The 26,042-nt window shown below is 43.2% G+C and overlaps 1 protein-coding gene across 2 annotated transcripts in view; it reads right to left on the bottom strand.

Moving 5' to 3' along the window:
• Positions 1–27: 27 nt before the first annotated feature.
• Positions 28–26,042, bottom strand: part of GABRR2 (gamma-aminobutyric acid type A receptor subunit rho2) — a 45,653-nt gene continuing 19,638 nt past the window's right edge. Inside the window, exons 3-9 of one of the 2 annotated variants that reach the window (XM_042803576.1) lie at positions 21,634–21,701; positions 17,666–17,889; positions 13,491–13,573; positions 11,766–11,906; positions 11,367–11,519; positions 9,154–9,350; positions 28–4,350 (exon numbers count right to left, since the gene is read on the bottom strand). In XM_042803576.1, the coding sequence (XP_042659510.1) occupies positions 4,042–4,350; positions 9,154–9,350; positions 11,367–11,519; positions 11,766–11,906; positions 13,491–13,573; positions 17,666–17,889; positions 21,634–21,701 (1,175 nt within the window). In that variant the 3' untranslated portion in view covers positions 28–4,041. The remainder of the gene's footprint in view (positions 4,351–9,153; positions 9,351–11,366; positions 11,520–11,765; positions 11,907–13,490; positions 13,574–17,665; positions 17,890–21,633; positions 21,702–26,042) is intronic. The other variant, XM_042803578.1, reaches the window with a different exon arrangement.

The raw sequence follows: 26,042 nt of genomic DNA, 5'->3' as shown, positions 1-26,042 counted from the left end.
TCAAAGTACTAGCATGCTTCCACTACATTTCTTCCACCCTGAGATGCTTTTTATTTAAAATCAATTACAAATTAGGTGATTATTCAAATCCTTTACCTCTGGGCATTAGCTCATAGGTAACAGATCTCCAAACAGATTTAACATTTTAAAGTTCACACCATGAAATGGAATCTTTCCCCTCCTTATCTTGTTATTTTATTACCAGGTTTGATTACAGTGATCAGCACAGTGGATTGTACCCATTGTACAACCACTTTAGCATCAGCCTTCCTTGCAGATTTCTCAACACTTCCCTTTTCAGAAGGAAAATGTGAGAGAACCCATAATTTTTTTCCCATTTCTTGGCCCTTGTCTGGCAATAAGTGCCTTTTTTCAATTCAACATAGTGAGTTTTCTAGGCATAAGAAATGGTAATTTACATACAATATAATACAATTTCATATATGTACACTATTTCACATAGGTACACATCCCGGTGTCCTCCTTTGTCATATGCTACTTGCATATACATTATAGTTATAAGTATATATCTATATATAGAGTTACTTTCTTTCAAAGACATGATTTGATTAGAAGTAAGTAAAAGTACAATGGAGTCAGATGCAGAATGAATAGGACCAACATCTTCTCCCTTTGAAATTGGACCAGGCTATTCTGAGAAGGCATATTCATCAATGGCCTTCATTTGCCCAAATCCCTTGTGCACTCCCGAAAATCCTGTCCTTCAGTAGGTTAATGTCCAGATGCTCAATGCTTCACAGAACTGGGTTGCATCCATCAAACGGTATTCAGAGCCCAGCTTCAGGTGTTATTTCTCAAAACACTGGCTGGATCTTGCAACTAGAAGTTAGATAGTACTCATGGAATCTCTTGTAATCCAGAGGAGATGAAAGGTAAAATATATTCTCAATACCACATTTTAAATATTTGTTCTAGTTTCACGCCTAACCACTATCCTCTTAATAAGCAGAAAAATACAATTCATACACTGCCTGAAGGAGATGTCTTGGTTTTATTTGCATCTATACTTTTCATCTATTGTTTTAATGAATAATAAGTGTAAGTGGTGCCTAAGACAGAGATTTTTTTTTTTTTCCTTTAATGGAAAAATAACCTCCTTGATGGTTTTATAGGCTGTATAATTGTGTCTGGTAGAAACAGACATCAATCTCTGTCACTTTATTAAGATGTCCATTAGCTAGCATTTAAACTGCATGCAGGGCTAGTACAAAGATAATAGGATCTAAAGGACTGTCTTTGTTGCCACATAACTTCTAAGAGAACACAAGATGTAATAAAAACAAATGGCAAAGTAAATCAATAGGACTTCTTATTTTTGTATGCTAGGAGTCATTATTCATTGACAGTGCTCACTTTTTGGCTGTTGGGCTACCTTTATCTCTGGTTTAACACAATTATAATGTGGGGGGATTTATCTGGCTTTGTATCATTATGAGGCAGGGAAGATGCCCGCTTTCTTCCAGCTGGACTGATTCAGAGGACACATTTGAAGAACTCAGTGATGACTAAGACAAAAACCTTTGGATTCCCACTGGGTGACCTGCTCAGAAATCATAACCGTGCCCCGCACACGTGCTAGTTAAACAAGTTAAACCCCCTTGGCACCTCATGAGGTAGGTGAATGTTATTGCTCCCCACTTTCCAGATGGAGGAGATGAGGCACTGAGAGGCTAAATGGCACCTGCCATGGGTAATGCAGAAAGACTGGCAAAACGTGGAGCACAGGGAATGAATTTCTCACTCCCTGCACTGGTGACTTCATGGTGCGGTTCTGCTGCCTTCGCCCAGCAAAGGTCCCTTCGCTGCGCTGTCCGGCTGCCAGCCACAGTGTTGGCTCCCGTTTTACACTCAAAACTGCTAATGCTGAAGAATGCACACTGTTATATCCAGGATTTAACCTCTCAAAAGATGAGTGGGCTATTTCTTTAACATTTTTTGTGTCTTTCTTGTAGTGATCTCCAGCTGTCAATGTGAGAATATCCAGGTTTCAGCTTCAAGGAGAGTGATGTGTGGTAAATACACTGATCTGGTGGCTCAGGAGGGAAGTGGCAGGCTGGGATACAGGGCAATCCTTCCTTTCAGGTACTGTCACTCCATGGCTCCTCTTCTTGCCAGCGATTTCAAGGCTCTATTTTCTTACTTTTATGACTTGACAGAACTCCATTCATATCAGTTATTAACATGGCTGATGAAAGAGAAACCCAGTTGTTAATTTTAGCTTCTCTCGTCAAATTTGTTTCCAGCAAATCAGTGCAACCATCGGTGTGACTTAGACAACAATATTCGAGGCACAAGGGAAAACCTGGGTATTGTTGACAGCCTAGAGTTTTACACTTCCCTGCCATCTTCTACATCCCGTAAGATTTAGGACATAAGAATAACTGCTACAGTAAGCAGAAAATTTCACACACCAAGAAATAGTTACAGTTTTATTAGTATTTTTGTTTGTTTTTCATTTATTAGTGTGATTTATCTGAATCTTGGTGGCCCAAACACAGTCAGATTTATAACTTAACCTTATAATTGAGTCAGCTTCTAACCTCAGTCCTGGGTCTTCATGCTTTAGGCTCTGTCCACCCTGCTGAGTTTCAGCTTGGTAACCAAATGTTTTGATGAACATAATCTCCACTACAGCCAAAAATTTACAGAGTTTTCTAAAAATAAGGAGCACACAAATCTGGACATTGTTGTCTTGTTGCTATCACATTTCTACATCTGGGTTTTGCTGTCAGCATTCTTAGAAAAGGAAAGGGAGTTATCACAGAATGAAAAATGAAATGCCAAGCACAGAAGCTTGTTGCTCTCCAGCAGCTTCCAGGGACTTACATTGACATTGGAGCCAAAGATCAGACAGGGTCTCATTGAATCTCACACTGTTATTCTTGACCATTCAACCTCTGACATGCCTATACTTCTGCAGAGAGAGGTTCTGACAAACATCGCTCCCTCCTGATCCAAAATGCCTGAACAGAAGGACAATGTGTTGGTTGGGAGAGGCACATTGGGATATACAGCTTCTCTGTGGGCCGCACTTTCCTCACTGGGGTGAGGAAAATCCTTGAAAGCCACCAGTGCTGCCCTCAGCACTGTTGTCTGCTTCTGGAGAGAGAAAGCGATGGTCCCAGAGACACTGCCCATTCACCATGTGCTGACTGTACCTGCCACACGTCATCTTCCCCCCTCATTTTAGAGCGCAGGTGGCAAGTGCTACATATCATGTGCTGTGCTCAAGTTGTATGGAGAACACATGCCTAAACATCCCTGGATTTGTTAACCTTGTACCCTGGGATCCATCTTCTGTGAGTCTGTGGGCTTCTTTGCTCTGCTTCATCATCACTCCTTACGTCTAAACCGGAAAAAAAATGACCACTGACACAAACATACCACCTGCACTCTGCAACCAACCCTGTTGATGCTGGCCAGTTAACTGTCCTAATGGTATCGATGAAGGTCCTATCCAGAGAAAGCAGAATTTAGACCCTAAAATGAGATCTTCTTCCTAAACCAATGGAAAGAAATATGATGTTCATATGCCAAAAAAAAAAAATAAAGGGATTTGCTCAAAATCAGAGATTTTGAAAAGGCCTCATTCAGTTCCCTTACAGGAGATGCACTGTCCAGACCTCCCCTTGCGAGCTGCATTTGTCTAATCCCTGACAGCCCATGTGAGCACTGCCTCTGGTTGCCCATTCCACAGTGGGCACCACCAGTGTGGCTGGCGTGGTGAACACAGAGGACCTTTCGGGTGAATGGTGAGCACATATTTGCAAGTATGAGAAACAACATGTGTCATAAAACAAACGGGAGCTGGGTGTGGGTTGGAAAGCAACCAGCACAGCAGGTTCCTCTATGACGCCTGTGCACGGAGTTGCCTGCTGGAGGATGTGTCCTCCCCTTTACCCTCCACAGAGGCAATAAAATGATCAGTTTTCTGGCTTTGCATTCAGATTAGACTGAAAAAGAACCAACAAAAGAGTTTCATAAATGTCTTCTGCTTCAGTCACTGCTGTGCCAGCATGCTTAGCTAAAGACAGACCAATATATCAAATTAAAACATATAAAGGTGCCTGGAAATATTAATCTTGAGTATTTATCAATTGCATGAGTGTTCTGGATGATGCGCAAGCCCACATGGCCCTTCAGGCCCCTCTTCCTTGATGAATGACATTCATTGCTCATAGCTAAGTGCACAACCATATTTTGCTGTTTTTCTTCCTCTAGGACCATCTGGTTTCTTGTATATCCTGCCAGGCTGCTGGCATCAGATTCACTGTAGTTTCCATCCAGCATCATAGTTTCCGAATGAGATATTCCACACGTACATGGAAACTAGGAACATAAACAAGAAATACAGATGAACACCGGAAGAACACATTAGCAACAGAAATGATGCCTTTCTATTAACAGACAGCTTGTAAACAGTTGATCTTAAAATTTTAGTTGAGATACTGTAAGTTTCTCTTTGGACAAAAAAGCGTTTTTGGTTTTTGTTTTTTTTTTGCTTATGTTCCAAAATGAAGAGTCATGGTTTAGCTACAATGCTTGGACAAGCAGCTTCAGAAAAGATTAGAATAATGCTTTAGAAGACATAAAAAGTAACCAGAAGGTTTTCTTAGCTAGCTCTGTTCAGCACTGCTTTCTTGAGATTCCTTTGCAGTCTTTGTGTTCATAAATATTCAAGGACAAGATGCAGTTTTATCTGTGGAAATGACTTACCCAGTACATGTTATAGAAATAAAAAGAGCCAAGTTCTGCTTTCACGGATACATTTTTTCTTTGTAAATCTGATTTTAAACCAAGGAGAGGACCTGTTAAAAGCCTAATATAAAATCCCAGATCTGTTAATGTCAAAACTTGCATTGACTTCAGCAGCACCAACATGCATCCCACGAGTCTTGAAAAACCAATGAATACAGGTAGAATTTTGAATAGCAAATACTGTCTTCTACTGTTTAAAATCTGCAGGTTTTCTCTCTCAGAAATATGGATTTATATACAATGAAAATGGACTCCAAAACTTCCTTTCTGCTAGGAGTTCTTGCCTCTGATTCCCCACAGACTGCTTTCCTTACCCAATAATACTTAACCCCCAGTTCCCTCCTCTACCAACTTTGATGTGTGGATTTTCCAAGGACTTATTTTCAAGGGTAAGTTCAGCTAAAATAATTAGGTATATATATACACAGAAATTTATATATCTTGAATATATATTTTTTTTCTTTAAATGTATATATACCTGAATATGTAATATTTAGGATGCCACCGGAAAACTCTGTACTCAAGGTTTTTTTTTCAAACTATTTAACCAATAGATCACATTGCTTACTGAAAACCTGAAAATCAACTTAAGAATTGTTTTCTGTGTTCTAGTCATAACCAAATGATTTGCTATCAGTAGATTGTGTGCAGAAAAATATGACAACTTTGTAGTCCATTTGCTCTACTTGTTAGACCCATCCCTTCAGAAATATTTTTGGAGCACTCCATGGGTACAGATGAACATCAGTTGGGTTTTAAGATGTATTTTATACTAAGCAGGTGTACCTAAAATGAAAACAAAACCACAAAACCATTAAAAAAAAAAAACCAAAAACAAAACACAGGGAAGAATTACATCAGATTCTTTACATCAACTGATGACAGGTCTGGGAGACGGTGGGTGGGTGGAAAGGAAAGTGGTTAACAGCAGTAAGATAATTGCTGCAGGACCCAGCAGAGGAAGAAATTCTGCAGAGTTACTCTTAGCCCCCAGAGCAAATTATGGTTCCCATGGATTCATGTACACATGATGACAGTCACCCGTATGGACAAGGGAGCCTAAAATACTAGAAACCCACCTCCACAGAGACTTAAATTACACCCATCTCCACATAGGCACACATGTGCAGAAGTATGTCACATAATTTCACCCTGCAGCAATTTTAGTCTATGTCTACACTAATAAATTAAACACTACCAAAGAGACTCTCTGGGCACAGGAACTCAGCTAACAATACTATTAGAATGTAAAAATTATCTCTGGCCCGAATTTTGTCCAGGCCAACAGGCATCAAAATGTTCCCATGTATGGTTTGGGAATAAGCATGGGTCACACACCATTTGCCAGAGGTGGTTCACAGCAGCCACTCGGATTCTGAGGGAAAGAAGGCTTACTTTTAGATCCTCCATGCCCATCAGCCTTGATCCCAGGCACATCTAATTTCTTAATGTATGCATAACATAGAGCTCTTCTCTGGGCAGCCTAACATATTCGTATTAGAATTTTTTGGGTCTTTCATGGGGGATCAGCTTTGGCTGACAAGATCTACATTTACAGTGAGAAATGTCTCTTCTGCTTCTTCAAGAGCACTCACCTGCATTTTGCCGCAGACCCTTCAATGCTGCTTATTATCTCTGTTCTCATTACCACCACTGAGGATTATACAGTCACATGCTGAAGACTAGATAGAATATTTTACCTTGTGTAGTAAAAATGTATTTGCTGAATACAGAATTCAATGCACAAAATTCAATAAAGGGCAGATTTGTGATATAAATAACAAACTATGCCTTCACTCTATGTGGGAAAACTTTCCTGAAAACTTAGCAGAACAGTAACAAACCCTCTCAAGTTCGTTTCATCCCAACAATATAGTCAAAGATAAAGGACAAGGGGTTTTGCCTAAAAAAATAAATACAGGTTTATTCTAGCAAGGATGATATTTTTTCCTGTGTGCTGTGAAGACACCATCTTTTTTGGACATGGAAAGCCCAAGCGGGGCTGGCTAAAAGGCCACAAACCACTGCTCATGTGCAGCAAGTAAGACACTTGACTCACTGTGCTTGCACAGAGCATCTCTAACTTGTGCTGCCTAGAACTGCTGGGCCCTGGGTGGGGACTAGGATGGGGACATAGATAAATCAATATACTCAGGGCCAGCCTGTTCAAGTAGCGTTCCAGAATCATGCTGTTGTTGAGAAGGCCTTGGAGAGAGGTAAAATTTTGTCACAGGAGTCTGCTGAATTTATTCCAATCACTTTTTAAAATGTAATTACATTTTTTATGAGATGTCAACTAGGAAAGGTATTGGACGGACAAGTGATCTATTCTATACTTCAGCGAAGTTATAGGAAGAAGTACAAGGGGAAGAGAAGGACATGCAAAGCCAACAGAGTAGTTCAGAGAGGGAAATGTCATAGTCAAATCATATGAAAGATGAACTCTGCATTGACATTTCTGAAAGGCTGATACAAACTTCTCCCAGAGTCAAAGGCTATAGGTGACCAGTGTTACCTGTGAACTAATGTGGGGAGTTCCTAATAGGAAGAAAGAAGCTGTAAAACACAGTGTTGTTCTGGGTGTGTTGGGATTGGAAAAAATTTGGTCTCAAGCCTTAGTGTTCAGAAGGTGATGGTGTTTTGTTTAATTATAAAGAAGCGCTGTCCTGGGTTTGAGTGAGTGGTGGGGCTTTTTGGTAGCAGGGGATGGGGCTATAGGGGGTGACCCCTGTGAGAAGCTTCTTGAAGCTCCCCCGTCTCCAAGTCAGCTCCACCTCTGCATCAAAACTGAGGCAATCAGCTGCGCCTCTGCAATAACATATTTAAGAAGGGACATGGTGAGGAGGAGTCGGACTTGTGAGGAGGAGTTGTGGCAGCTCCGTGAACACCAAGGTCAGTGGAGGAACAGAGGAGGAAAAGAGGGGGGAGGTGTGCCAGAGCAGAGACCCCCCTGTATCCTGTGGTGAGATGGCAGGGTGGCCCCTCCCTGCCACCCATGGAGATCTGTGGTGGAGCAGACATTGATTTATGGCCTGGGAGAGGCCTCTCATGGATGACCAAGGTGACTGTGCCCAAAGAAGGCCAGGATCTTGTGGGAATAAGTAGCCCCCAATGTTGTAGTTCGCACTGGTAGGATTGCAGCATGCGGGGGTGTCCCACGCTGGAGCAGCTCGGGAAGGGCTGCAGCCCATGGGAGGGAATCCAGTTGGAGAAAGTTGGTGTCCCATGCTGGAGCAGTGTGGGGAACGCTGCAGCCCATGGGGGGACTCACATCAGAGAGGGTTTCTGGAGGACTGTATCCTGTGAGAAGGAGACCACGCTTGAGCAGGGGGAACAAGTTCCAGAAGCTCCCCCCACTGAAGATGGAAGAAGTGGCAACACTGACTGCACCCCCCATTCCCTGCTCCTGCACCACTGGGGGAGGAGGTAGAGATAGCGGGAGCAGAGCTGAGCTTGGGAAGGAAGGAGGGGTGGGAGCAAGGTGTTTTCAAGTTGTGGTAATGCTTCTCACTGTCCTACTCTGTTAAGTGTTATTGTTAGTGTCTGTAATAAATCTATGTTCTTTTTTCTTCCCCTAACGAGTCCACCTTTTGACCGTGACCATAATGGGTGATTTGCCACTCCCGATCCTATCTCAAATCCCAAGTCTGGCTCATTTGTCCTTTCTCATCACTGGGAGGGAAGGGAGGAGTGAGCGGCTGTGTGGTTCTCAGTTGCCCTCTGACCTCAAAGCATGACAAGCACTCACAGGTCTGTAGGATAATTCAGACTGGAAAGGAGCTCAGGAGGTCTGTAGTCCTATCTCCTGCTCACAGCAGGGCCAAGGTGCTCAGAGCTGTATCTGGTCAGGTCTTGAAGAACTCCAAAGATGCAGGATAAGACCTTTTATAGCACCTTAAAAAGTACAAGCATAAACTTGGGTGACTGTTTTTTGTGTTTGGTAATGGGGAACAACTCCACTATTACATCCATTGAATCCCGTTTCCAGAGAAAAGCTGACTGTAGAGGGAGGAAATTAATTTGTTCCAAATAACATCTTTATCTTAAAAATATAGCAGCTGTGGCAGCCACAGTGAAATATCAGATTTGATAATTTCCCCTCTTGTCATCCGCCACAGTTCCAGGTTGCAGTCTGCCACAGTTCAGATCACACTCTCCCCTCATCTGTGTTTCTGTGAAGACCCATGAGACCAACTCCTGTTTTTCTTGTGTTAGCAATTCAGCCTGAGGTGAAGCAGTCTAAACAGATCCGATTATACACACATGGTTGTCAGTGTTTTCCCATTTATAGACACAAACCAGTCAATACAAAGACTAGATTGGCTGTAAGAAAAAAAGGAATAAATGGATGAACAAACCAAGGTTTTTTCTCACCTTCTCCCTGAGCTTCCTCTTCCTCCACTCTTGCACTGTAGTCAGATAATTCACTGCTGCATATTCCAGCACTGAGAGGAAGACAAACACAAAACTGGCCCACAGGTAAATGTCCACTGCTTTAATGTAGGAAACATGAGGCATGGAGGCATTGACCCCGGTGATGATCGTGGACATGGTCAGCACGGTGGTTATCCCTGGAAAGAACCGAGAGAAATACATATTATTGACTAATACAGTCCATAAGGCTTTTGTCTCAAGAAAAACAGAAATTATGCTCTACGTGATGCCCTAAAATATGTTAGATATTAAATACATTTGTGATAGGTAACTCTCCTGACAATGCAGAACTGTTCCACTGCCTGCATTTCTGTGCACATGAGGGCTTTAGTTCTGAGGAGCAATGAAGCAGCCATCATTTTGCTAGGAAGCGCATTTAACTCCCTCCTTACCCTCTAGGGTTTTAACACAGTGCTTCGAGTTCGGTCTGCTAAGAGCAGTGGTAACAAGGACTCCTGTTTCCTAGCTGTAGCAATCTGTATTACAGGCACTGCCAGAAAGCAACCTAGTATTGACTTTTGGTCACAGCTGAAGAAGATTTGATTTAAATCACTGATCTTAAAAGGGATGTGCTATAATGATAAAATGTTATGCATGAAACCATGCAAAAAAAAAAGTATTATGTTTTTACCTCTAGAAATATTTGTCTATAGTCCAAGCTGTGGGAATAAGAAAGTTTTGAACAACCACCATTGTGTTATATATAGATATGTGCATGTGTATGTTTTTATAACATATATGTATGTATTTATATTTGTGTATATATATGTGTGTGTCAATATGTATATATTTATACACATGTGTATGTAAATATATATTTAGACAGATATAGATAAAATCCTGCAAAACAATATATACTTTGTATTGTCATGGAGAGAAAACTATTTACAAGTTCCCAAAGCCTCTTAAATAGAGAAAACAGAGCATAAAACATAGCTACTTCAGCCATTTCAAAACAGTGACCACTGTAAATACAGCTACTGTTGATCACTTTTCATCAAGATCTGATTTTTTAAAAATAATATCCACTGAACACATTTCTTTTAGTGGAGCAGGCTCTTGACTGCCTCTTCTCATACATTTGCTGCGGTGCATAGCTCTCTGAGCGAGACAAACTTGTGGGCTAAAATACTGGGTTTATGCTTTTAGTATTGGAAGCTTTCCATATTAACATTCAGAGATCTTTCCTATTACATTTTTGCCTTCCTCTAACCTATGCATGGAATGATAAACAAATTGGCTCTTTTTACACTCATCTGAAAGAATTTCCTCCAGTCCTGACGCAGACAAAGCTCCTCCTGTTGGGTTTTATATGTCCAGAAAGGCAGATCGGTGTGCGCAGGATTTTCAGGCAGCTCCTTCTTTGCTTTCCCATTCCCTCAAATGAGAGACCTCCCTAGCCCAGAAATGTTTGTCTTTCAGTGCAAGGCACCCTTGGGAGAGGAGAAACCCACCCTCTGCCTCTCCTCAGGAGTGGTGGCCTCATCCTCAGCAGTGCAGATGTGAGAGGAAGGCCGCGTTCTCTTCACTGCCCCACTAAGTTTTCAGGTGCAGATAAGACTAGATTCCTTGATGCCTCTCTTTCCCAATTTTGTGAAGATGTGCTGCACTGTCACCCTCCAGGCAACCTGGAGAAAACCACCAGCCACAGCACCTGTGCTGGCTGGTTGGGAAGACACATACCTGGGCTGGGACACCCACTGTAGCAGGTGAGACACGGCAGGATCCCGCTCATGAAAGGCATTTGTGAAAGTTGTAACAGAAGCCATTAACTCCCTGTAAGTGCTTAAACTCCTGGGAAACTCTATGCTCACTGATGGCAACATGCGTGTCAGAACTGCAGGACTGGACAACAAGGGAAAATCTTGATTCATTGACTCATAAATACTGAAACCTCTCTTCTCTGCTCAACTTTACTTTTAAAACCACAGCCCTTTCTGTCCTGAGCTAAGTATAGATCAGGAGGATGGCTCAGCAGTAAACGACTTACTTAAGACACACTGCAAGTTTCTGCATTATATTCATCATCAAATAAAACAAGGATTTGCTTGCCCAATATCTTGAACCATCAAAATGAACAGTTCCCTTTCCTGACAAAACTTTCACATTCAAAGGTTTTCCACACAGTTGTGGCTTGTTGCAGTTGTTCTCACCCAAAGAAACTCTGGCAGGAACTGCTCGGCGATCGATCCAGAAGGACACCCAGGACAACATGACCATGAGGGTGGCAGGGAAGTAAGTTTGGAGCAAGAAGAAGAAAATGTGTCTGCGTAAAGTGAAGTTTATATAGAGGCGATTGTACCAACCTTTGAGAGAGGACAAAAGCCAGAATCAGTGAGAACAGCCTAGATGGTAGGCACAGAGAGACAATATCTTTGTTTTGATCCTTTATTTCTAAAGGGTAGTGAACAGACAAACCGAGCTTTCAGAACATGTATTGTCCAGACCGTGGAGACTACATTTCAGTGACATACAACCCCAAGAGTTCTCTCTACAAGTATTTAATACAGCATTAGGTTCAGCGATAGCATTAAATCAGAAAAGGCCAATACCTGTGCTACTGTAGAAAGCCAGTCTTGATGTAGTGTGGAATTTTTGTATCAAAAACTGAGACAAAGAAATCTTTTCATCAGTTTTCAGAGATTCATTCCCATTTTTCCAATACAGCATAAGCTCTTCATCGGTGTAAGCATCTTTGGGAAAGAAGAAATGTGATGTGATGTGACTTTAGTTTGGAAGGGAAACAAAAGTTATTCGATCTGTTCAAAATTAACAAACACAAAGGCATCCTTAGTACGAAGTAATGCCACAAATAAGTTTGCTAACAAGAGTCAAAAAGATCTTGCCATATGTTATACCCACAACAATAACAACAACAAAACAAAAAATCCAGGTCATCCTGATTCAGGGAAACACATCCTCTTTTCACTCCACACTGATGAAATGACAGCTAGAATGGTACTTTTCTGAGCATCACATGTCAAAAAGGTATTGCTAACTGATAAGAATAACTCAAGAAATAGTCATGGGTAAAACACCTGTGTTTAGGGGAAGGAGGAAACACAGACACCTCAAACTAACTTAGAATGATAAAGTAAAAGTGATAGGTGTGATTTGAAGCAAAAGTCTAGAAATATTTGAAGACTGTAAATGGAAAACTTTAAGAATTATTTAGCACACTAAGTAACAGGAATAAGGAATAAAAAAAGGGTTATCAAGGTGGGTTTGGTGATGCTTGGCTGGAGCACATAGCATAAGACAAGAGGCTGGGGGAGCTGGGTTTGTTCAGCTGAAAGAAGAGCAGTCTGTGGTGGGGTCCAACTGCTGCCCTGATGGGGGTCATAGAGAAGACTGGTGGCAGGCTTTCCTCAGACTCTTCTCCAAGATGCAGAGCGAAAGGACAAGAGGCAAAAAGTACAAGTTCCAGCAAAAGATTTTTTCCAAGGAGGTAAAAGGAAACTTTTTCAGGATGACAGCTGTCAAACATTTAAACAGGTTGCACAGAAAAGTTGTGGAGCATCCATTACCTTGGAGATGTTCATAACCCAACTGGGCACAGTCCTCAGCAACCCACTATAAATCTCTCCCTGCTCTGAGCAGGGTATTAGAGCATCTGACCTCAAGACCAACCTAAATTACCTTGATATTCTGTGGTTCTGTTGTTTGAAGAGGAAAACTTCAGTTAAATAGCTGGGAAGACCTCAAAGCTAGATATTAGTCTTGTCACACCCCAGAGAAAGTTTACAGAACAGCCACAACAATCTTACTGTTTACCTCACTTTCTCCACAGAACAACTCCTTCCCAAAGAATCTGAGCCCAGGTCACAGTGTTTGCAGGATCAGATTTATATTATACATAAACCACATTGGTGATGAAATTTAGAGAAAATTAATGATCATTACAATCAACTTTTCATTGTGACATTTGAAAGCACCACCTTCCCATCAGAAGCAATGGACAGAGCAAAACTCTCCCCCGGATTTCTCTTCAGCAAGCTGCTGAGAACCACTGTATGTTGAACATTTCTGCTGGTGTTTTTTTGAAAGTGCCGTCTACTATAAATTTCATACAACACTGCTTTCTTTGCAAATTCCCCTGTCTTGCAGCATAAGGGTTACATATGCTACACAATAAGTCAATAATAGAAGGACCTTTAGTAACTCTGATGAACTATTTTTTTATGCTCTAAAATAGACTGTATTCTGAAATGCATCCAGTCTATGTTTGTGCAGCCAGCCATCGAGCACATCTAGCAAGAAACACAGATACAACTTACAGCTTTCCAGCTCCAGAGAACACAACTGAGAGTCCAGGGGGAAGCGGCTGAAGTCCATGTTGCACATTGCTGTCACTGTGATCCTACAAGTTGAAAATGAAAAAGGTTGGTTTCTGTGAGGAGTAAAGAAGGGAGAACATTATCACAGATAAATCATTCTGCAGCTTTAAAGCCAGCTAACATGCATTCTATGCTAACACGCTTAACGTTAGCATAAAATCCCCAGGAAAATGTCTACCAATTCTCCAAGTCCAAGAGAGGTGAGTTATACACAGAAAGCCAAAGGAAGCTGTAATTTCAGTATCTATCAAGGAACCAAAATACTATCTTGGACATTACAGTAATACTAATGTCAGTACAGATGCTTCCACCGTGTTTTATATCCAACTATTTCCCTACAAGGCAACAACATAAAATAACTTCACCATTTGCATTCAAAGGTTTCCTTATGTTCAAGGCTTTCTCATTTCCTCCATTGCTTAGTTCCCTCTATATTCACCCCAACAATGACTCAAGCTTGAAGAATGTGGCCATCCTTATTTCAAGCCACAAAATTCCTCCAGTATATACATTATCAAGGCAAAAGCAGTTTCTTCCACTCCTCAGTCAAATTCTTTTAATTTGGGGCGTGCATTTCTGAGGCAGGGTGTGCAAAATGAGTGCAACTGTTTTTCAACAAGTGAGATTTGCCTCTGTCGAGTTTGTGCCTTAGCTAAAGAGCTGCAGCAATCACAGCTCCAGTTTTCAGAGGAGTCCAATTGTACACAACATTATGTAACGAGTTTTCCAGAGGGTCAGTGAACTTTTTCTTCTGGACAGATTTGCAGTGGAGCTCCCAATTTAGTAGCGGCAAATCAGCTGAGTCATCATTTCAGAGGCCGACTTATGTTGGCCGTGACCATTTTCTAGATTCATTGCAGATGTTGATAAGGAACTTTTCTTCTGTTCAAGGGATTGTGATCTAAATCCTACTCTGAGCTATGTACTCATTGCCACTGAAAAGCACATGTTTTTCATTTTGACTATAAAACTAGAGCAAAATTTTGCCATATGGGTAAATCTTAAAGAAGCTCTTCAGGGTTATGCTCCAGAAAGTGCAATGACTTCCCCTAGCTGTGTGTAGTATTTAAGTATTGTATAAGTCTCATTACAATGTGCTGTTTTCTTTCCTTGAGGCCACCTAAACTGTCACACAACCTGTGGTCATTAACAATTTGTTAGTCAGGGATAGCACAGAAACTCAGCTCATGGATAAGATGTTCCTCCATTACAGTTGAGTGTTCAGGTGGCCCTGAAAGCCCAGGGCCCAAATGAGGAATAAAATGTCCTTCAGTCCAGTGCAACTGGCTGAGTTTCATGCAGGCATCTCAAGACACCTGAGGGGATTCCCAGTGCCACTGGACACCCATGATTGGTCAGCCAGATCATGTTCTGAGTGTCCTAAACACCACCAGGCCCAAATACCATGCAGATTCTTGTTCTCCTTGGATTTTACATATCAAATTATCCATTTAACTCTTGTGCGGTCAGCTAGGGTTAGCTCACATCCTTCTCTCCTGTGGTTAACGTTAGAAAGTCACATCACCTCCTTGACAGCTCACAGAAAATTTTGAAAGCAAATACTCTGCATGCAGGCAAATGAGCAGATATGAACAGAGCCAACGTTTGCCATTAAAAGTACTTGTTCCTTCCTTCTGGTTTTGGAGCACTGCTAACAAGTGGCGTGCTGCTGGCTTCAGCACGTGAGAACTGCAGGGTGTGAGAAATAGAAACTGATATTCAGTTACACCAAGCAGCATCTGTCAAGAAGGTCCCTGCTCTTCTCCCTACGATGCTGATCCAACCTTACATCTAACCTCCTTCTTCATTTTTCTTCCTCTTTCTTGTCTCTCCTGCTACACAGCACCTTCATCCTCATCCAGTTCTAATAAAATACACAGTGTCTTTAGGTGCTTAGTTAAGGTGTGGGTAATCAGACCTTTGTTGCAATAAACGGACTTATTAAATGGGTTCAGAACAGGCAAAGTGTTCCTAAGTGTTTGGTCAAGTTGGGGTTCTCATCATTAAGACCAGGCAAAATTAAGTGGCCGTATGGTGCATACTCTCTTTCTGACACACACACGTTTCTTTGTGGCTTTAATAATTTGTCCAGGGTTTTTGAAAATAAATTCAGTAGAATTATATTTGGACAATGAAACCAGTGAACTTTAGAGCCCCCTGGTTCAGTGGGATATTGTCCTCCTTGGGGGGATGACCTACAATATCGCCCACTGTGTTCATTCTTCAAAGAGAAATAACCTTCTGAAACAAACTTTATAGAAAACCTTTCCTGCTTTCTGAGAATTATTTTACCATAGTTTAAGTGAATAAGTTTTAGAAAGATCCTAGAACAGAAATCCTTGGCTACAAAACATTTAAAGGTCACTGTACACTGAGAGCACATTTTCTGTCCTGGGGAAATGTCCTTTTGTCTGGGCTCTCAAGCTTTTCTCCTCTGGCAGTGTATTTTTCTCCACGTCGCTTTTTGTATTCTTCTGAAGGAAGTGAAATCTGCTGGGATGCTGATGTGAGCAGCCATAAAGGTGGCCTGGTCAGAAGAGGGAAATTACTGAGCAAAAGAAAATGTCTGCTGAAAAATATTGACAGTGAAAGGCCTGCCAACCTAGGGACCAGACATATCCTTGAGAAGCACAGCTGGCCTCTTTGAAGCGTACACAGGGTACCTAGAAACTGAAGACGTCCTGAGATACCATTGGTAAACACAAAAAGAAAGGGATTGTAGAGGCAATTTATTGTCTGAAAAGGTGAAAAATGGTCTGGAAAATAAAAATTGGTTTGAAAGAACATAAAACATCATCAGCTGTTGGCCATCACAGGTGAAAAATAGAAACTAACAGCACCTATTGCCTGCTCAAAGTGGTAGTGTCCTACACCCTTTTATGTCTCTGTGATATAAGGAGGAGATAAATTTTATCCAAAATGGAGCCTCTCTCTCCAACAACTTCCCATGCTGCACATACTTTTCAATTCCTAAACAGGTTGAATTCATTGCATAAACTTTCTATCAGCTCTTGGATTCCCATTGTGGATGTCCGGCTGACTCCAGACTCTGTGACACAAGAGCATCTCTGAAGTGAGACTCTCTGTTGTCTCACTGGTCCTCCTCTGGGCCCACTTGTGAAGTTGTTTTGTTTCCTCCCACCCATGGGATGATTTGGTTCACTTGTTAATCGTATCACTTGATATCTGCATTATACCTCCATACAAGTGATCTACCATAAGTATGCCTGCTGTGATATTGTAGATGAGTTGATCACTAATGATAAATTTGTAGCATCCTGTAACAGTATATACCTAGTTAGTTATTGCTGTTATTGGCTCTTGCTATATGATTGATTGATACTATATTACTGATCACTGATAGTAATTTGTAATAGCATGAGATTTAAATATATAAATATATACGCTTTATTAATCACAGGTATACTGGTTAGTAGTGATTTTTGTGGTATTTTGGGTAATCTGTAATAAGGTAGAGAAGTTTAGAGGATTAAGCCTCTGTGTCCTTGTGTATTACAGTAGAATCCTGCAAAACCACAGTCACGATCTGTGTACACCTGCAGGCCAGGTAACCCTTCAGGTCATGACAGGTGTGCCCGGATCATGACAGGATACTTCCAGCCAACAAATCTGCTAGAAAACCAGGGACGATAGGGAATCTTTAATTCTGCCATTTCAGCTTCAATAAACTTAAACCTTTACATCAACATGTAAATGCCAACCAAAAAAAAAAAAAAAAAAGGTTTTCTAGACAAACAGGAAGCAAAATAGGATAATTATAGAGGTCACCATCTGGTGTATCAGCAGCTTCCAGTTTAATCACACACTGACCCCGGGACAAACATTCCCGCTCAACTAAGCCCTCCTCTGACTGCACAGAGTTAGGGCAATGCTTCCCCCAGGAGGAGATTATCCTGTTACTGCCCGCAGCACGGTTTCTTTCAGCTTCCTGCAAAGCATGTTATACTGGACATGCTGGAAACAGGGCTCTGCATCAGTGGAGGGAGTAGCAGGGTTGGCAGTAGCAGTCCTGGTGGTCACTACAGCAGTGCTAGGAGCAAAATTGACAGCAAAGCCCCAGGGGATGCTCAGAAGCAGTGAGGCTGCACTGTTACCTCATGCTGTAGAGAACATGACCGTCAGGGAACACTCGCAGCATGATGTTGTCCTTGGTGGTATCGTGAATGAAGGACCTTTTGGAATGCACGAAGAAGACATCAGGAACCCAGATCTTCTTCACCAGCCGGCCGTCAAAGGTCATGCTCTTGTTTGTGGTGCTGGGAAACGAGAGACGCTCATCCTTCCAGTAGTGCCTTAAGTACAGAGTCACAGTGAAATCCTTCGCAAGAAAGGAAGAAAATCAGAGAGAGGTCTGTCAGTGTTGCTCTCTACATCTAAGAAACACCAGAAAGAAAACTTACTTCTACCAGGCAGATTAAATCCCTCCCCTCTCAACTCCTGTTTCTTTCCTGGACCAATGCTCTTTGTGAATAGATTTTCCTGACAAAATAATTTCAGACAGAACAAAACATAAACAGCCAATTGTTGTATTACCCAGTAATGTTCTGTGCCAGAAGGGCTATAAATATGACCCAAGAGAAGCACCACCCTGCAGAGATGATTCTTCAGTCCTGGCAAAATTATTTTGAAGGACTGTGGTATCAATAGCATGTTCAAGAGGAAAAACTTTCAAAATTAGCTTAATGGTCAGGCTAAACACCAAGCAATTTATTCCCAAAAGAACTAAATTGTTGCAGGTGAGGGAACTGTTTTTCCTACCATACAAATGTATAAATAAAGCTCCCTTTTAAGCTCATTGAGGGGGCAGGATCTTCAGTCCCACAGAGCAAAACATCTGTTTGTTGATCCCAACCTGTCAGCTGCAGCTTTCAGAGCTCAATCTACTCTCTCATGCTGAGAGATCAAATACACTTGTTTACTTTATATTCCAAGTTAAGCGAGTGGTTACGGGAGGTGTAGCTGCAAAGCCCAGGCAGGCAGCAACACAGACTGGGATCTCTTCCTAACCACAGGGCAACTGCTTTCTAAAACCACCACCAGCACCTCATTTTGCTTTGCTGATGACAAACCATCGGTTAACCTGGCTCTCTGTTTCAAAGGACTGCTTGACAACAGTCTCACATTGCCAATAGGTTTTTCATTAATTTGCCAGACAAGTCTTTAGTGCTTGCCTTGCTGCCCTGCATGGGGCAGAGCTGGCTGGACACCTTCCTCTCTGACCATGGCAGTCACCTGCCAGAGGGACACTCCTGCTCACCCACTCGCAGGTCCCCACCTTGGCAGAGTGGTCCCACCTTCCATCCCTGCTCCCGCCAGGGATGCTGCCAGGTCCTGTTCCCTACTGGACACTGGCCACCTTTCCCTTATAGCTACAGTCCCAAAGAAAAACTCCCAGCAACTGGTGCTACCAGCAGGGATTAGGTTGCAATCTGGCTGGAGGATGGGCTGGAAGGGGCTGGACATCAAACTCATCAGCCTGACTAGAGCTGGAAAAAAGGAAACCAAGGAAGAGGCATAACCAATGATTTCTTAGGAGCCATTGACAGTTACACCAGAAGTCAAAAAAGCCAAAAAAGGTAAAGAAGATTCTAACTATTCAGGGTCACCAGTCCCTGCCTTGTGGCCTTGGACAGCCCCCTGGCCATGGCATGAGATGGAGGGAGACGGGGCCCCAAGAGAGAAAGGCCATGAAGCCTGGGGCTGGGGCTACAAAATGCCTCTGGGCAGCTCCATCACCAGAGCACAGGGGGACAGGGACCGATGTGGCATCAGCCAGACACCCTCAGCATGACTTACAGCTACCATGCAGGAGAAGGGAGAGACTGCAGGAACAGCGTGGGAAGGGACACAGAGACTGCATGCAGGGACAGCATGGGAAAGGCCACACCACTCCCCAGGCCAACCCTTTTCCTGTCTCACCAGGCAGGAGCCCTCTCCCCTCTTGCCTTCAGCTCCCTTCTCACTCCAAACAGGCCTTCAGTGGCCAAGAAACAGGGCACCAAGTTCTGCAAACATGAAGCTAAAGTGGCAGCTGATGACAGCTTCTAAGTATAAAATCCAACTTACAGATGTTTTCTCATAGTATGAGTCAAACAAGGCAGTTTGCAATCACCGACAGCTTGTTCCTTCCTGACCAGCACACACACTAGCTACAAGCTGAGAAAAGGGGTTTATTTCAGCACCCATGAGTAGGTAAATCCCTTAGGAAACAAGTTTTACAACACACTGAGAGAACCATAGTACCTGCTGGAGGCACAGTGAATGAGCATACACAAGTGTCTCATTTTTGGCAGCACATTTCCCGTTTGTGCCACCTTCCAAGCAGCCTCAAGAGCATGTCCTGCCAGTCCACACAGCAGCAGACCATCTGTGCTGACCGGACAGGCACCAGTTTTAAAATCACATGCTTAAAAAAAGCCCCTGGCCGCTGTCACTGACACACACTGTCTGGCAGGTACAGCAGGTTGCGACTGATGATGCTTCAGTCTGGTGCTTCTTTGGGGCACCGGGTGCCTGCTCAAGCAGTGATGGCTAAAGGCAGCCCAGCTGATGGTACTTGATTTCTAGGGCCACTAACCCTTCAGAGTGGCTTGAAACAAGTCCTGCCTGCAGCTCTGACCTGCCTGCAATGGAGAGACAAGGAGGGCACCTTGCTGCAGGCACGGCCAGCCCAAGTCCCCTGGCTGTGTTGCCTGCTCTCCTCTCTGCAAACACCCATGCTGGGACAGACTGCTGGAAAAAACAGCCAACGTAACGCAGACTGAGCTGGGAGACCATTCTTCCACCCCAAATACAAGTCAGCAACCACTGTGGAAAGTATTTGCCTTGTGCTGGGAAGGTAAGACACCTTACTTCAGACCTACCGACAGCAAAGGGAGAGAGCTGACCTCAAAGCTTTCTGACTGGCAAAATTTTTGTTGAAATAGGATGCTCCTGGCAGAAAGCACTGCAAGTTATTTACTTGCACTAGTTAGGTCTCTTTGCTGCTCTGACATTATCTTGACATATTAGAGCCCTTAATCTCCTTGCAACAGCCATTTTGTGTGCTGACAGCTCCCTCCCATGCTTCATTGCACACATCCCCCCCACACCCGTTCTTTCCATATCCAGGCAGGCAAGGTCCCTTCTTTTAATGAAGATGTAATTTCCCCACAGTAAAAACTGGTCAGCTTAAAGCTCTTCCTTTAAGTCTTCATATTTTGTCTGGACCAGAGAAGCTGCCCAAGAACAGAGAGGAAAAGGCAGAAGGAGGAAGGAACCAAGAAGCTTCCTCTTCTCCGCTATGTTCCCCTTTCCAATTCTCTTTCTAGTGTTTTTATTCCATTTCCAATAGTAAAAAAACCAAGCAAACAAACAGGAAAATGCATGTGAACACTCCTTTCACTGGGAACACCTTGAAACCTGTTGAGGGTTAACAACTGCATGTATTACTTCATCTTTTTTAATTATTAAAAAGATAAAGATACTAAATCACAATTGAACTTGGTGCAAATTTCCTGAACATCATCATCAGTGACTGAAAGACTATATCCCCATGCTAAATTCCACTTTGGCAGAGGCAGTTCAGGCTCCCATTGGCAGATTCCACTTACGTGCCTCAGTGAGGTTCCTCCCAGTGATGAAGAAGAAGCAGTTCCTTCTCATTTACGTTACCAATTTAATTTTCTAATGTGCCTCCCAGAAACATGTATTTAAAACAAATGGACTCAATGGTTCCGTAAGGAAGAAAACTCTTGCAGTAAGCGCAGCTTATATGAGCTGCAGCATGTACCTTCAAACCTTCATGCACAGCTACTTATATTTCTGTTTGTGATAGATCCTTCTTGGCACTGATTATTCTCTCACTTAATGCCCCTTTTTCCTTCATACTTTTTGTCTGAAGATACAGAGATAAGCCATTGATCACCTGGTTTTATCAGGTCTTTAGTTCTGAATATCAGATTCTTATAATTTGCCAAATGCTGCTATTACTTCCATCTGACCAATCATTTGAAACCCACAGCTTTTAAGTGGGAGGGACTTTTTATGACTACAGATAATTGAGGCTTAAAAGATTACATACCATGTCAACCTCAGAAATACTGTCCAAGCTTTCAACTTGCACATCCACCCCAACGGGAATTGCAGGGCCTGTAGAAGAATCATATTTAAATATGTAAATAACTGTTCTTTTATATCATCTGCATTTAATTAGCACTATAAAGTGTATAAAGTGGCATGCAAACCATTTCTCAACTTATGTTATACTTTTCCGTCCATGATTTTTCACGAGAGGGCTGAAGGAAGAGTTAGTGAATAATCATGTAAGGCCCCTTTTGAAATATTGAATTATCTTCCCCTTGGCACACACCGCAGTATTGACACTCTGCCCAGATAATCCAGAGCTTGGATGAAACATCTGCATATGCTTTTAAAAACTAGACCATCCCATCATAAATTTTAGGCCTTTTATCCCCAAGAACAGGGGACTGAAGAAACTGCAAGCAGCAATCTCTTCCTTGGGAGTTTTTGATTTCTTATCAACAAAATGAGCTACATAAATCTTTCAAGAGCCCACCACCATTTGATACATATGGTTTATTGATAGTACTATCTAACTGATATTACTAGGTTTCCCCAGTAGTTTTGAAATTAGCAACCAGAGAATTCACAAAGAGTAAATAAAGAGAAAACATCCCGTAATAAATGCACATTCCTCTAATCCTATATCAAAACTTCACTGTAGCCTGCTGCTTATTTTAGTGACTAGGACCTCCTCAGGTTACTCAAGTTCCCCGTGGTGTGTCCTCACACAGCTTTTTCCCTTTCCCAGTGCACTGAGGAGGTAAGTGCCTACAGAGACGTGCATACCAAACTGGGGCTGGTCAGCAGGAACTGCTGAGGAACAGTCCAGGTGGAACCACTGTGGCCTTGAGCTCTCAGTGCACGGCAGTGGGTCTCACAGGGATCACACTGATGTGCGCATCTAGAGCATTTCTCCCACCTGGTCACTGTCAGTGAGACAGACTGTGGCAAAACAGTTCTGCAGACATGTCTGGGACTTGGCAAGCAGAAGTAAATTTTCCGAGGACCATAGTGGCCTCCATGAAGGTCTGCAGAGATTTTTAGCATCTAGATTTTGAACCTGATTAGCAGTTGGATGGTATTTAAGAGGCATCACAATCCCTTTGTAGATCCAGGCCCGTATTTGTGCAGTACCGTGCACAGCAGGGCCTGCTGCATGCATGTATTTAGCTACAGCAGCATCTTCCTCAAGACCACATCCAAGCTCTGGATACACCATAAGCCTAAGAAGACAGCAGGAATGCTCTTCTGAGAAAGCAGTGCACTTCCACAAGCTGCCATCCATCCTGCTCCTGCACCCGTAGCAGCACGCAGAGACTCCCACCCATCTTCAGGGCTTTTGAGCACAGCCTTGCGTTTGCCTCTGCAGGAGGAGTGTGGTGGGTTGACCCTGGCTGGATGCCAGGTGCCCACCAAAGCCACTCTATCACTCCCCTCCTCAGCTGGACAGGGGAGAGAAAATACAATCAAAGGCTAGTGGGTCAAGATAAGGGCAGGGAGATCACTCAGCAATTGCTGTCACAGGCAAAACAGACTTGATTTGGGGAAAAAATAATTGAATTTATTACCAATAAAATCAGAGTAGGATAATGAGAAATAAAACCAAATCTTAAAAAAAACACCTTCCCCCCACTTCCATTCTTCTCAGGCTGAACTTCATTCCTGAATTCTCCACCTCCTCCTCCACAGCAGTTCAGGGGGACAGAGAATGAGGATTGTGGTCAGATCATCACACCTTGTCTCTGCCGCTCCTTCCTCCTCAGGGTCCTCACACTCCTCCCTTGCTCCAGTGTGGGGTCCCTCCCATGGGAGATAGTCCTCCACGAACCGCTCCCAAGTGGATCCTTCCCACAGGCTGCAGCTCTTCATAAACTCCCCCAGTAGTGAGTCCCTTCCACGGGGTGCAGTCCTTCAGGAACAGACTGCTCTAGTGTGGGTCCCCCACGGGGTCATAAGTCCTGCGAGCAAACCTGCTCCAGCGTGGGCTCCTTTTTCCACGGGGCCACAGGTCCTGCCAAGAGCCTGCTCCAGTGTGGTCATGAGGTCACAGCCTCCTTTGGGCATCCATCTGCTCTGGTGTAAGGTCCCCCATGGGCTGCAGGTGGGTATCTGCTCCACCCTGGGCCTCCATGGGCTGCAGGGGCACAGCCTGCCTCCCTATGGTCTTCCCCATGGGCTTCAAGGGAGCACCTCCTCTCCCTCCTTCTTCACTGACCTTGGTGTCTGCAGAGTTGCTTCTCTCACATATTCTCACTCCTCTCTCCAGATGCATTTGCTTAGGGTTTTTCCCCCTTCTTGAATACACTAACCCAGAGGCGCTACTGCTGTCGCTGATGGGCTCGGCCTTGGCCAGCAGCAGGTCCATCTTGGAGCCATCTGGCATTGGCTCTGTTGGACACAGGAGAAGCTTCTGGCAACTTCTCAAAGAAGCCACCGCTGTAGCCCCCCCACTACCAAAACCTTGCTGCGCAAACTGAATACAAGGACAAAAAATTACCAACTCAGCTTTGGTAGAGAAAGGGTAATCGCAAAGTCCATGAGACAAGCTGATTACTGTGACTGGCCCTGATAGAGATTTTGACTGGCTTTGATAAGCCAGCCTCACTGAATTACAGCAGAGCATGCTGACAGTGACACCGTCCCCCTTCCACACGCACAGCTCCAGCCTGTTGCGCCCGCACTGTCCATCAGTGGCTGTGCTGGGTACAGGCACCCTGCAGCCAGCCCTGTGGAGCAGGACCAGGCTCATGGCACCACCAGTTCCAATTTAATTGACTGTTGCCCCCAGCAGTGAAGCTGAAACACGGTTAACCCAGCACTTTTAGATGACTCCTAGATGTTTACAACACCTACATGGCACATTCAGACACACAACTATGTACTTAATGTTTAAAAAGATGCCAGCAAGCATTTGCTCGCTCCTATTTGTGTCTTGGTGGTGTCCATCCAAGTTTTAGGGTGTTTGCAAGGAAGATTTACTTGGGGAGAAATTCCAATTAGTCAGCACTGGCACGTCTCTCAGGAACCCAGAGACTTTGGTAAGATTTTTCATTCCAATGACACAACTCCATCTTGCTCCCTGTTCTGGCTCCCTTTCAGTTGCTTATAAACTATAAGCAGCCTTGCAGTGTTCTGCTCCCTCTGTCCTCTTCTGTTGAATAGTTGTGGAGTATGGTAAGGTATAATAAGCAAATTAACTTATAGAGTGTTGTTTTTAAGGAGGTGGTTTGTTAATTCTGGTTCTTTCAGTTGACGTAGTAAGTCATGCTACATCTCTCTACCAGTCCTGCCTGTCTTACATACAGTATTTTAATGCAATCCTTCTCTGTCTGAAATCATTCTATGAACTTATACCTTGGTTTCAGCCACACTTCTTTCTACTCTCTATAATTATTTAAGACATCGAGTAAACAAACATTAAAAACAATACCAAGAGAAATAATTTCTATGTGATATTCCTCCTTCTCAGTAACATGTGGTTTGTGTTTTTTTAAACAAGGTAGACTGTGTAGCAAAAAGCACTGTATCTGTGTTGGTAACACACATTTTGATATGCAGTATAATCAGCAGGGAAACAACACAAGCTTGCTGATAGGCAGTGCCCTGTTGGTAGCCAGTTAGCCTTTCTTTGCTCAGTTATCTCAAGAAGTCATGCATGGTGATCAAGGAGAGCCTGGAAAATTATTTGAATACTTATCTATTGCCTTAATGCCTTTAAATACCCAATAGCTCTTCAGCATAGCCATATTTTTTATATTTAACTTGGGCCTCTGCAAGATCTAGGCTCAGTGCTCAGAGTAAGACACTTCAGAAAGGCTCCACAGTCCAACAGCCCAGATCAGGGCAGACACAAGGCTGCCATCAGCCCTGCGTCTGGCTCTTGCTCTAGAAAGCATTTGTAATTAAGATTATTTGTTGTCACACAAAGCTGTTGACATTGAGGTAGGGCCCAGGGTGCTGCCATCCCAAACAGCCATGTCATGGTAGGCACGGTGCTAACAGAGGAGACACAGTCTCTGCCAGGAGAGCTTCACAGAGCAATCAGGTTGTGCCAGAAGAGGAAGGCAGCAGTTGGCTGTGGTACTTTCCACTGGCTCTCCCCCGTGCCAAGGGTCTGCGTGCCCAGCACATTCTGGGCAGCACGCCCCACCCCAGCTTCCAGACTGCAAGAGACACTCTCCGTGTACGAATGTTTAATTTAGCCTTGATTCAGGAAATCAACACCCATCCAAAGTCTATTTACTGCTGAAATTTCCACACTTGACTGAACACTTATCACAGATTAAAAAAAAAAAAAAAAAAAACCAACCAAAAACCAAACACAAAAAAACCCAACAAACAGAAGAACACTGCCAACTCAGTATTTGTCCCTCTCTCCTGTTCCTTTCCTATCTGCTCTTGAAGATA

This window comes from Tyto alba, unplaced genomic scaffold, assembly GCF_018691265.1.
Source record: "Tyto alba isolate M040663 unplaced genomic scaffold, T.alba_DEE_v4.0 Super-Scaffold_40, whole genome shotgun sequence".
NCBI classification, from domain to species: domain Eukaryota; kingdom Metazoa; phylum Chordata; class Aves; order Strigiformes; family Tytonidae; genus Tyto; species Tyto alba.
This window is presented reverse-complemented; position numbering and strand designations above follow the sequence as displayed.